The 12,696-nt window shown below is 41.0% G+C and overlaps 1 protein-coding gene across 6 annotated transcripts in view; it reads left to right on the forward strand.

Annotated features, from left to right (window-relative positions):
• Positions 1-12,696, forward strand: part of SRC (SRC proto-oncogene, non-receptor tyrosine kinase) — a 167,788-nt gene that overhangs the window by 125,975 nt on the left and 29,117 nt on the right. For 5 of the 6 annotated variants that reach the window (XM_031954053.1, XM_031954051.1, XM_031954055.1 and 2 more), the window contains 3 exons: positions 2,725-2,973; positions 7,113-7,212; positions 8,202-8,219. In XM_031954053.1, the coding sequence (XP_031809913.1) occupies positions 2,733-2,973; positions 7,113-7,212; positions 8,202-8,219 (359 nt within the window). In that variant the 5' untranslated portion in view covers positions 2,725-2,732. The remainder of the gene's footprint in view (positions 1-2,724; positions 2,974-7,112; positions 7,213-8,201; positions 8,220-12,696) is intronic. The other variant, XM_023507323.2, reaches the window with a different exon arrangement.

Here is a 12,696-nt window from a genome sequence, read left to right on the forward strand (position 1 = left end):
TGACTATGATTATATTTGTTACAAGGGTTTTGATTTTCTTTTTTTTTTCAATGTGGGGAAAGGGGAAAAAGAAAAAAAAAACCCAAATGTTTGTTAATTGAAAAAAAAAATTAATGGGAAAAAGAACCAGAAGAGAATTTCAAGATCAAACTTGAATTTTCTTGATAGAGGATACTGGGGCCCAGAGGCAGAATATGATTTGTTCAAGATCATATAGGCTATGAATAGCCTGGGTTCTCTAATTTCCATCCAAATCTAGTCGTCTTTTCTACTGTGCTTTGCCACCTCAGAAACAGAGACAAGGTTGTTTTTAATCAGCTGGACACTGGCTCTCAAAGCACAGTAAGCTGCTGCTCAGAACTCAAGAGACACAAAAATAACTGCAAAGGGAAGGGTTCAGAAGGACAGTTTGAAAGCAAGGATATTTAGTGCTGAGTGGGGAGAACAAAACCAAAAGGGAGCAGCAAGTATCCCACAGTTTTGAAGGGATGGAAAAACTGCATTAGCAAGTTGTTAAAAATGTTCCGTGTTTTTTTAGTTGAGAGGAATGTCCAGACTGATTAGGGAATAATAACAGCAGTTGACGTTTTTTAATTTTTTAAAAAAATTTTTTTTGGACCTGTGATTTTATCAGTGTAAAACTCCCTCCACCATCACAGGTCACTCACCTGACATTTATAGGCTTAGAGAATTGTTTGGGGACACTGAAATGGTACAGGATGCAGGGTCATACAATTGTAATTGTCACAGATGGGATTTGAATGGTGGTCTTCCTGGTTCACAAATCTAGCATTTTTTTTTTCTGGTATACTGTGATTGTGATGGAAAAATCTTCAGTGGTTTCCTAAAGTTTAAACTTCTTTACCTGGGAGTCAAGGCTCTCCACAGTCTGGCACCAGCACCCCTTTCTGCTTTATCTCTTACCCGTCCCCTCAGGTGCCTCATGCTTTAGCCAAACTGAATGCCTTCCCAGCCACCACCCACTCCTTTCCTGTGCCTGGAAGGGCCTTCTTTCTCCATCCGCTGAATTATTACTTACCCTTAAAAGCCCTTCTCAGATGCCACTTCTTCCATGAAGCTTTCCCCTGCTCCCTCTGGTCTGTAGCAGCCTTCTCCCTCAGACCTCACATGGCCTTTGTTCCTTTGTAATTCTTTAATGCCCCTATCCGGTAGTGTTCTGTATGTCAGTCTTTTGTGTTTGTGTTTTATTCTCTTACTAGAATACAAGCTGCTTCGGGGCTGGACTAATCTTTGTGTCTTTCCCAGCATTTAACAAAGTTCTGGACATACTGATGGTACTCTATATATGTTTGTGCTAACAACCCACTGCCAAAAAAAAGGGAAATCATGTGATTGAAGGACAGGAGGCTTCTTGATTGGCTGACAGTTGGCTCTTGAACAAATAAATGAACTCCATCCAAAGCACCTAGTTATGATTAGGATCTCTTAACTAAGGGGGGGGGGGGGCAGGATCAGGCAATGTTTGAGTCAAGGCCATTATGGAGTAAAGGACAAGGCTATGTGAGCTGCCATAATGAGCCATGGTGAGCCTGGAGAAGTCTAAAAGGGTTAAAAACCTGGACCAGGGTTGTTTTTTGTTGTTGTTGTTGTTATTGTTTTAAAGTCTGGTAAGCCTGAAAGGAAACCCAGTCTGTGGTGGGGAAATTCTTGAAAAAAAAAAGTTTTATTGTTTATTTCTACTCCATAGTCAACCCGTTTTTACCTTCCTTCTTTCCTCACTGAATCCTCTTAAAGCCAAAACAGAAAAAATGCAAGCTAAGCCAGCCAATACAGCAACCACATTCCACAACTGTGGCCCCTAGCTTTTTACAGAGAAGAGGAAGGTAGTAGGTTTCTTTGTCAGCTCTAGAACCATGTCATGAATGGTTCATTATAATCATCAGCATTTGACTTTTTAGTGTTGTAATTCACATTATTTTAAGTATTATATAAATTATTTTCTTGGTTCTGCTTTCCTCACTGCATCACTTCTTATATTTCTTCCCATGGCTTTCTAAATTCTTCATTTTCATGATTTCCTATAGTTCAGAAATAATCCATTACATTCAGATATTATAATTTGTTTCACTTTTTCCCACTTGATGGGTGCCCATTTTATTTCCAAGTTGTTGTTTGTTTTATTCCTAGTTAAACAGACTATCTCTTCTCTTTCCTTTTATAAATTATAAATAAAAACCCTTAATCTCAAAATATCTCAGGTGACATTTTGGAAATCTGATGGTGATAGCCTTTGCACAGAGATACTTGCCTCATAGGAAGTAGGATTCAAGGCATCATAAACTAAGGTTTCTTCTAGGAGCAGGTTTGAAAACTTAGAGGCAGGTAGAAATTCTTGGCTACAAGTTGATGTTAAATATAGTGGAAAGAACACTGGATTTGGAGTCAGGGGACCTGGGTTCAAATCATAACTTCAGCCTACTACTTGTTTGATAACAGACAAAACCTTTGTCCACTTTGAACCTATTTTCTTTAAAGCAAAGAAATTGGACCACACGATCTTTATAGATCTTCGCAGCTCTGATATTCTATCTTCCAAGGTTTTTTCCCCCCTCATTTTCCAATGTTCTAAAATCTCTCCCAGCTCTGACCTTCTTTGTTCTGAGTTCCAGCATCCCTTATAGCTCTGATATTCTATATTTAACTCTTAATACTAAGAGAAGATCTGATATATGTATATATTTTTTTACCTTTTCCCTTCTACAGTTTGGGCCATGGGAAGTAGCAAAAGCAAACCCAAAGACCCCAGTCAGCGACGCCGAAGCCTGGAACCCACCGAGAATGTCCTCCACAGTGGCTTCCCTGCTTCTCAGACCCCTAGCAAGGCATCTGTGCCCGATGCCCACCGCACTCCCAACCCACCCTTTGGGACCACGGCACCTGAGACAAAGCTCTTTGGCGGCTTCAACACATCAGACACAGTCACCTCCCCCCAGCGCTCAGGGCCTTTGGCAGGTGAGGAGAGGTTCAGGTTTGGGTGCCTAGGGTCCTGGATTCTCCTGCAATCTTGGATTCTGGAGTTGAGTCACCTAAGACTTGATTGTGGACCCATCTGCTCAGCTCTAGAAAAGGGGCCAAGAAGATCCTTGTTGAATTTGAGAGGAAAGAGTGAGTGAGAACTGATTATATATGGAAGTGCAATGATTTGAGAGATTTCAAGCCAGAGAATGTGGGATGGAATCTCGACTCTGCTTCTGTTTGACTCTGATCAAGCCATATACATTCTGAGGACAGCGGTATCCTCTGTCAATGAGGGGTTGGACTTAATGATCAATAGGATCCTTTCTGGCACTAAATATAATAACAATAACAACAATAACCAGCACTCATATATCACTTTAAATGCTTCTTAAATAGTATCCAATTTTATTCTCATAGCTAGTATTATTCCCAGTTTGCAGATGAGGAAACTGAGGCAGAAAGAGGTTAAGCATCTTGCTTGGAGTCACAGAGCTAGGAAGTTAACTGAGTCCAGATTTGAACTCTGTTCTTTTTGACTTCAGGCCATGTACTCTATTCACTTTGCCTCTCAGCCTTCCCACTCTGCCTTCTAAATCTTATGAGAGGAGCCTTTCTCTTCACACTTAATAAGTGCCTGAAATTCTGTCATTAGAAACATTTTTCTTTGGATTTTCCTCATTAACTCCCCTATTTAAATTCAGCTGCCCTTGAGGGAGGGAATAGTCAGAGGAAACATTAGGAAGTGGAATATGGAATTTTTTCCTGGTGGGGTTAGGTAGGCAAGGATAAAAGGCAGCAAGATAAGAAAGTTTCCTGTTAGGGTCTCTTTGTTGCCTCTATCATGATTTTACCTAAAACCAGACTCAGGATCAAAGGACAGGAGTTATAAGTTATGGGTCCTTGACTATTCCTGCCTCTCAGTGGAAGGTTCCTTCCTTAGGTTTTCTTTCCTGCCCCATCCGAAGGAGGAAGGAATGACAGCTTCCAGATTTCCATAGCTACACTAGTTCATGACCTGTCTGCAAGTTTTTGATCCTGATATTGGTTTTAAGCAAAATTGTGATTGAGGCAGTGGATATGTATCAATTAGAATTTAAACACATGTCTCCTGTCTCTAAGCACAGAACAATTAACAGTTTCTCATACTGTTTTTAAAAACCACTGGGGGATTCATGTGGTATAGTGGATAAATAGATGTGAAGGTTAGAGTTTTTGGTTTGAGTCCTAGCTCTAACACTTAAGTGTTAGTCATGAGAACCTGGGCGAGTCAGTTTGTTTCTTTAAGATTCAGTTTATTAGGTTTGTTCTTCTTTTAAAAGATTTAGGGGGCAGCTAGTTGGTACAGTGGATAGAGTACCGGCCCTGAAGTCAGGAGGACCTGAGTTCAAATCAGACACTTAACACTTCCTGGCTGTGTGACCCTGGGCAAGTCACTTAACCTGATTTGCCTCAGGGGAAAAAAGATTTAGGAAAGAACTCTGGGGAAATGGATAGAAAACTGGTCTCAAAGTTAGGAATATCTGGGTTCAAATCTTTCTCTGAAATCTACTGGCTGTGTGATCCTGGGCACCAGCGGATAGAGCACTAGACCTGGAGCCAGGAAGACCTGCATTCAAATCCAGACATTTCTTAGCTGTGGAATCTCACGCAAGTCACTTAACCCTGTTTGCCTCAGTTTGCTCATTTGTAAAATGCACTGGAGAGGAAAATGGCTACTCTAGTATCTTTGTCAAGAAAACCCCAATTTGGGTCACAAAGAATTGGATATGACTAAAAACAAATGAATGAGAACGACAGAGCCCTCTGGGGACTCTCTAAGACTCATTTGACAGCAAGTATTGATCTACATTGGTAAATGAAGTTTTTTCATGGGGATATTTCTTAAACCAATGAAATCAGAGGCCTGATGAAATAATGTCATAAAACACTATTTTTTTGGTGTTCCCTTTTGATTTCTTTATTTTTTTTTAAGATGGTTACTATCATATTTTACATATTCACAGTTCATGTATATATTGTTTTGACTTTGCTTTTTTATCACTTTATTTTCTTCATTTTTGTCATTTTTAGGAGAGCCTCAGTTTTCTCTTCTGTAAAATGTAAAATTCCATTTGCACCAGTTTACTGATAGGATCATATTGAAGAAAATACTTTGCACATTTAGTCTTTGAAAGGTTGTTTTGGTCTCTTTTGAACATCCTCTTTCTTTGCCATATTGGGACTAAATAAACTTGGCTCAGTTTGGGATCCAAAGGGCTTGGGTTTAGTTTCACCTGTATCAAGAAGAGGTTCTTTGCTGATGCTGACTGAAAGTATAGTCCCTGACCCCAGCCTGAGGTTACCCTATAACCCTTGACATCCTTTCTTTATTTTTTTGTTATTGTTTATACTCCATTTAAAAAAAAAATAGCCTTTTATTTTTCCAAATATAAGCAAAGTTAGTTTACCACATTTACCTTTTAAAAAAATTTTTTTAATAGCTTTTTATTTACAAGTTATATGCATGGGTAATTTTACAGCATTGACAATTGGCAAACATGTTAAAGCATAAGTTAAATACTATATATATATATATATATATATATATATATACACATGTCCAAACCATTATTTTGCTGTACAAAAAGAATTGGACTCTGAAATATTGTACAATTAGCCTGTGAAGGAAATCAAAAATGCAGATGGGCAAAAATAAAGGGATTGGGAATTCAATATAATGGTTCTTAGTCATCTCCCAGAATTCTTTCTCTGGGTGTAGCTGGTTCAGTTCATTACTGCTCCATTAGAACTGATTTGGTTCATCTTATTGCTGAAGATAGCCAGGTCCATCAGAACTGATCATCATTTCCTGGTCCTGCTCGTTTCACTTAGCATCAGTTTATTATGTAAGTCTCTCCAGGCCTTTCTGAAATCATCCTGTTGGTTGTTTCTTACCGAACAATAATATTCCATATTATTCATATACCACAATTTATTCAGCCATTCTCCAATTGATGGGCATTTATTCATTTTCCAGTTTCTAGACACTACAAAGAGGGCTGCCACAAACATTCTTGCACATACAGGTCCCTTTCCCTTTTTAAAAATCTCTTTGGGATATAAGCCCAATAGAAACACTGCTGGATCAAAGGGCATGCACAGTTTGATAGCTTTTTGAGCATAGTTCCAAATTGCTCTCCAGAATGGCTGGATGTATTCACAATTCCACCAACAATGTATTAGTGTCCCTGTTTTCCCACATCCCCTCCAACATTCCGCATTATTTTTCCCTGTCATTCTAGCCAGTCTGACAGGTGTACCACATTTACCTTTGTAAAACTTTGTCTTCCAAATTTTTCTCTCTCTTCCCCCCTCCCCACCCTGTCCCATAGACAGTAAGTAATCCAATGTAGGTTAAATGTGCAATTTTTCCAAACATATTTTCATATTCATCATGCTGTGCAAGAAAAATCAGATCAAAAGGTGAAAGAAAAAAACAAGCAAACAATAACAACAACAACAAAGTGAAAATACTTTGCTCTGATCCACATTCAGTCTCCATAGTTCTCTCTCTGGATGTGGATGGCTCTTTCCATCACAAATCTGTTAGAATTGCCTTGAATCACCTCATTGTTGAAAAGAGCCATGTCCAAAGTTGATCCTCATATAATCTTGTTGCAATGCACAATGTTCTCTTAGTTCTATTTACTTCACTCAGCATCAGTTCCTGTAGGTTTCTCCAGGCCTCTCTGAAATCATCCGGCTTATCATTTCTTATAGAACAATAATATTCCTTCTTCTTCTTCTTTTTTCTGAGGCAATTGGGGTTAAGTGACTTGCCCAGGGTTACACAGCTAGGAAGTATTAAATGTCTGAGGTCAAATTTGAACTCAGGTCCTCCTGACTTCGGGGCTGGTGCTCTAGCCACTGCACCACCTAGCTGCCCCAACAATAATATTCCATAGCATTCATATATCACAACTTATTCAGCCATTCTCCAATTGATGGGCAGCCACTCAGTTTCTGGTTTCTGGCCACTACAAAGAGGACTGCCACAGACATTTATGCACATGTGGGTCCTTTTCCCTTTTTTAAATAATCACTTTGGGATACAGATCCAGTATTTGACATCCTTTCTATCATTTCTGCTACAGGTGGAGTGACCACTTTCGTGGCCCTATATGACTATGAATCCCGCACTGAGACAGATCTGTCCTTCAAGAAAGGGGAACGCCTTCAGATAGTCAACAACACGTGAGTATCTCCTCTTGCTCCCCTCCTACTGCTCTGAGTGCCTGGAGGATAGGGGAGGTTCAGGGTCCATCTATCATCCTATTTGTCAGTAACTCTCAAGGTATCCAAGTTCGGCCATTGTTTCCCTTTCCTCTGGGGCCCTATGCCTGACTATTATATGGAAAAAGGATAATTTTTTGTCTAGGTTGGAATCTCAGGGCATCAGAAATTTTGGTTGTGGCTTATTCATGATTGTAAAGGAAGGCTGAGAGACCAGGTGCTCAGGTTGTTGGCATGGGGCACTCTGGCCTTGGCTTCCTGTGCCCTAAATAGGAGGTATTGCTAATAAAGGATGGTGGAGAATCCAAGGTTGGGATGGAAAGCATGCATGTTAGTAATCTAACACTGTCTTGGTCTTGGTCAGAGGGATAGCCTCTACCAAAAAGGTCAAGCCTAATTGGGACTGCAGCCTGGGCAAGGCTTAAGTATAGCAACCACAGAGGCTCAGGGGAAGGTTACTTTCATGATTCCCCTCTACTTCCTGACCTCCTCCCTACCTGGAAAAGGAGCTTTGGAGCCGTTCTTGCTCCAGCTAAGTGTACTCCTTCCTAGGAGCTGATTCTGGTCAACGGGAAGCCTCTGGTATTCAAAAACATGAGTCTCTGAAACTGAGCAGTGTCCACTGGCAATGCAGAGCTCTGCCTTGTACTCTGACCATTAGCAGTCCCGCTTACCTGGGATGGGGGGCCCAGATTTCTCACCCCAGAGTGGGGAGGGCTTGGTGGCAAGGGCAAAAATCCAGGCCATGAGCCTGAAAAAGGGGCCCTGGGGTGGGATGAGGAAGGAACTGAATTTAGCTGGGAAGATTTGAAAGGGACCTTGCTTCTTGGGAGCCATCCTCTGTTCTAAGTGACCCACTTTGCTTTCCCACAGCTTCTAACTCTCCACAATGCTGATCTCAAGCCCTTTCTGTCTCTTTCTCCTCTCCTTTGCTACATGCTTGCACTTAGGAGAAAAGTGGATGTCAGGTGTGTACCTTGATCTTTTCTCATCTTGGTTGGGGGTGGCCACCTGGCCTGTGGGGTGGCAATTGGTGCTTCTGCTGCTGGCATTTGATGCTTTGGGGTGGCCCTTGCTGGAAACCCCAAGCTCTTGTGTTTGCATGTGCTTATTCCTTGCTTTATCCAGGTCTGGCTTTCCTTCAGCCAGGGCAACCAACTTTCCCCATTTGTTTTGCTTGGGCTTGCCCAGCTGTCTTTTTATCTTCTCATCCTTTTTCTTCCTCTTTTTTCTCATTTTCCTCCCTCCTTTTCTCTGTGATTCAGGTTGCTTGCATGCTTTCTCAGTATGAGTGTCAGCCAGCCCTGGGTAAGAGTATGTTCCAGGGGAACAATGTCTGCCACATTTCCGTGTGTAAACCTACCCTCGCTCTTTAGTTTGTGCTTTCTAGATCTTGCAAATGGCCTGGTTTATGAGCTTCATTCCACTTCAGCTCCCAGGTGCTGCCCAGGGCCTAGCTGAGACGGAAGCCTACTGTCATCCTTACATGCATCCATCCATGTATCCATGCATGCATCCATCCCTGCATCCATCTGTGCATCTATCCATTCATCCAACCATCCATCGATCCCTTATCCAACATTTACTTAGCACCTACTATATGCAAGGCTCTGTGGATTCTAAGGTGAATAAGGCACAGTCCTTTCCCCCAAAGGGCTGATAATCTTCTTGAGGAGAGGGGGCACGTGCACATAGACACACGAAAAATTAACCAATGACAACACACAGTCCTTGCTAATTGCTGAATGAATGGCAAAGCCAATTTACAAATGAGAGAGATCACACAAGGATATTCAGGTGAAGTCTTTGAAAGGTAGGACTTCATCTGGGTGAAAGAATTACTCTGAGTCGAGGAGAACAGTATGAGTGAGAACATAAAGGTGAGAATTCGTAAAAAATGTTCAAAGGTCATGGAAAAGACAGACCTGACTGGATAGAAGGTTTTTGTGGAGAAGTTGTCTGGGGGCTAGGTTTGAGAGACATTCAGAAGTAAGGTTTGGTTTTATCTTATAGTAATAGGGAGCCATGAAAGGTTTTGGAACAGGGGAGGGATATGATTAAGTTAACGAAGACTGACAGCCTAAAGAGCTTTCATAATACTTTAGGTAAAAGGAATCTTAGAGAGCATCCTACTCTAACCTCATTTAAAGAGATGAAATAATTTTCTTTTTTTTTTCCTGAGGCAATTGGGGTTAAGTGACTTGCCCAGCGTCACACAGCTAGGAATTGTGAAGTGTTTGAGGTCAGATTTGAACTCAGGTCTTTCTGACTTAAGGGCTGGTGCTCTATTCACTGCGCCATGTAGCTACCCCAATGAAATAATTTTCTCAAGGTCACGCATGTAATAAATTAATAAGTGGCAGAGTGAGGATTTGGATGCAAGTTTATTTCCTGTATGTAGACCTAAGGATAGAGTATACAGGTGTATGACTCTCATACAGCTTTTGGAATGAAGATGGAAAGAAAGTCCTGTAGTGCAGGAGGGCAGAGGCAGAGAGCAATGGCAACAAAGGTTGGACCTCCTTGCTCTTCCTGGAACTCTAGAGATAAAAAGAAAGGAAGAAGAAGTGAAGAAGGAAGGAAGGAAGGAATAAAGAATGAAGGAGGGAAAAAGGAAGAAGAGAAGAGAAGGAAGGAAAGAAAGGAAGGAAGGGATGGAGGGAGGGGAAGAAAGGAAAAAGGGAAGGAATGCTAGAAAAATGTACTAAATTTAATGTGTTAAACTTTATTTCGAATAACTATCAAGTTCTGCATGTTAATCAATTTGTAGAAGCACCAGATGGGGTAAGCATGACTAGATAATGATTGATGTGAAAAAGATTTGAAAATTTTGGGGTACTACAGGCTCAGTATGAGCAAGTAACATGAGGGTCAAGATACTGAGCCTACATTAATAGAGATAGAGATATATAGTTTTACATATCTCTATATCTATTTATAGCTTTTTCTACAAAATGATTGATCTCTCTATCTCTTTCCCTCTCGGTCTCTCTCTCTCTCTTTCTCTGTCCCTTTCTCTCCTCCTCTTTTTCTCTCCTTCCTTCTCTTTCTCTGTCTTTCTCTTTCTGTGTCTCTCTCTCTCTTTCCTCTTTTTCCTCTCTCTCTCTCTCCTTTCTCTCTCTCGCTCAATAGAACAAGAAGAGGCGATAGAGTCTGAGCAGGGTAGGCCCTGGGTTTCTCTGAAGATTTGTGATGGGTTTTAGGTATCTCTCTCTAGGAATGGCATTGATCAGCTGGACAGTATAATTGAGGCTGGAATAGGAGATACCCAGGACACTGGAGAAATGTCTTGTGAGAATCAGTGAAAGGAACTAAGGATTTTTATCCTAGAGAAGAGAAAACTGGGAGATGACATGATAGCTGTTTTCAGGTATTTGAAAGGCCATCACATGGAAGAGGGATTCGACTTTTTCTGCTTGGGCCCAAGTGGCTGAAGTAGGAACACAAGGAAGGAGGTAATTTTTCATTTGATTAGAAGAAAAAAATTCTGATCCTGATAGACATCCAAAAGTAGAATATCTCAACAACTAGTAAAATCCCCTTTCCTGGATGTCTTTGAGCAGAAACTAGAGCACTACTGCTTTTTGGAAATGTTCTAGAGAAGATTACTGCTTAAGAACAGGTTAGATGAAAAATCTTCTGAGATTTCTTCTGACTCTAAGGTTCTATGATTCTAATGATACTTTAGCCTTCAATTCCTCCTGGCTATATTCTCCATCAGTAGTGATCTCCATGGTTCTTCTGTGATTTTCCCCAGGGAATTTCTGTGCAGCCCATCACCTCCCACATTTCCCTGCCTTTGACTCTTATGTAGCTTCAAACCCAGCACCATTTTAAACAACTAATCTATCTTCACGAAAGCTTTAGCTGATCACAAAAGACAGGCTTCTTGAAATTCACAAGAGAATGAGGAGCTTTTCACTTTCTCCCCCTTGCTGTAGGTGATTACCAATGTTGATTATAGCCACTTTTAGACAGAGTTTCAAAGCTGTCTCTATTCTTTTCTCTATCTCTCTATCAACATCTGTCTTTCTCCATCCTACCTCTACTTCTCCTCAGCCTTCCTTACAGATAATTGTCAAAGGCTCAGGTTGCTGCTGGAAAATACAAGGAAGTGATTGAATACAAGGAAAAGGCAATGAAGTCCCAGAGAACCAACTTTGCCTCAGTCATCTCATTGGCTGAGAGGCCCTGAATCTCCAGATCATGGCCAGATTGTTGGATGAACTGGGCTTTGGATGTTATAGAGCTCAAGTCCCCAGAATACACTCAGCCTTGGCTTTGTAGATACTAAAGTGGGTTATGCAGCTAGGACACTAGGGCCATATTATAAAGCCCAAATCCTCCTTTCTTTAATGGCAAGGAGAATGAAGTTGTTTGGAACTATATATATAGGGAACCATAAAGACTGAGACATAACAGGATATTAGAGTTATAGGTTATCAGCTAAAAACAAACAAAGGCTAGACCAGGGGTCCTCAAACTACGGCCGCGGGCTAGATGCGATAGCTGAGGATGATTATCCCCCTCACCCAGGTCTATGAAGTTTCTTTATTTAAAGGCCCACAAAACATAGTTTTTGTTTTTACTATAGTCCGGCCCTCCAACAGTCTGAGGGACAGTGAACTGGCTCTCTATTTAAAAAGTTTGAGGACCCCTGGGCTAGACAGTCACCTGTGTGGTACTAGGAAACTACCCCTGTCCCCAAATATTTCCCTTCCCCAGAGGTCCTAGGACGTCTAACACTAATAGAATTAAGTATTGTCCCCTGTGGAATCCTTTCTCAAAAAGTCAGATTCCTCTGGGAAGGGTAGCATATTCAGGCTCTTAGCCCTTCTCTAAGTAAACATCGGAATTATAACTGGTTAATTTGAGTATTCAGGTCAAACAGCATAAGACACCCTCAAATAAACTTTGTAATTCATGATATTTAAATATATTTATATATAAAGTAAGGACAAATTCAGTTGGGTAGGAGGATTTAGATATATACATGCTTTTACCCTGCTGAAGGAATGCATACATTTAGTTTAGTTTTTACTCCTTAATTTTGCGCTCCAGGGCGAAATTCCAGTCTTATGGCCTCAGTTATGACTCTGGCCAAGAGACTTAAGTATAGTGACTTTGAAGATATATTGCCAACTTAATCATTTTGTACCAGCTAGCTCTTTAATGGAGCAGAGATTTGGGGCAAGGCTATAGGTTTTTCCAGAATGTTAGGCCTCTGGGGTTTCTCCCTGATTTCCTTTGGACTCATCTACTCTGGGTCTGAGTCCCCAAGAGTCCCCATTGTGCTTGAGGAGATTTGGAAAGCATGTCTGTGGGGCCCTGTGATATCTGGTTGTTCTTGCTTTGCTTCAAGCATTTGTGTCTCAGCATTTCAAGTTTGTGGGACCATTGCAATCCTCCTACCCATGGATCTTAATCTCTTCACTGACAGACTCC

Source organism: Sarcophilus harrisii, chromosome 2 (assembly GCF_902635505.1).
Source record: "Sarcophilus harrisii chromosome 2, mSarHar1.11, whole genome shotgun sequence".
NCBI lineage: Eukaryota > Metazoa > Chordata > Mammalia > Dasyuromorphia > Dasyuridae > Sarcophilus > Sarcophilus harrisii.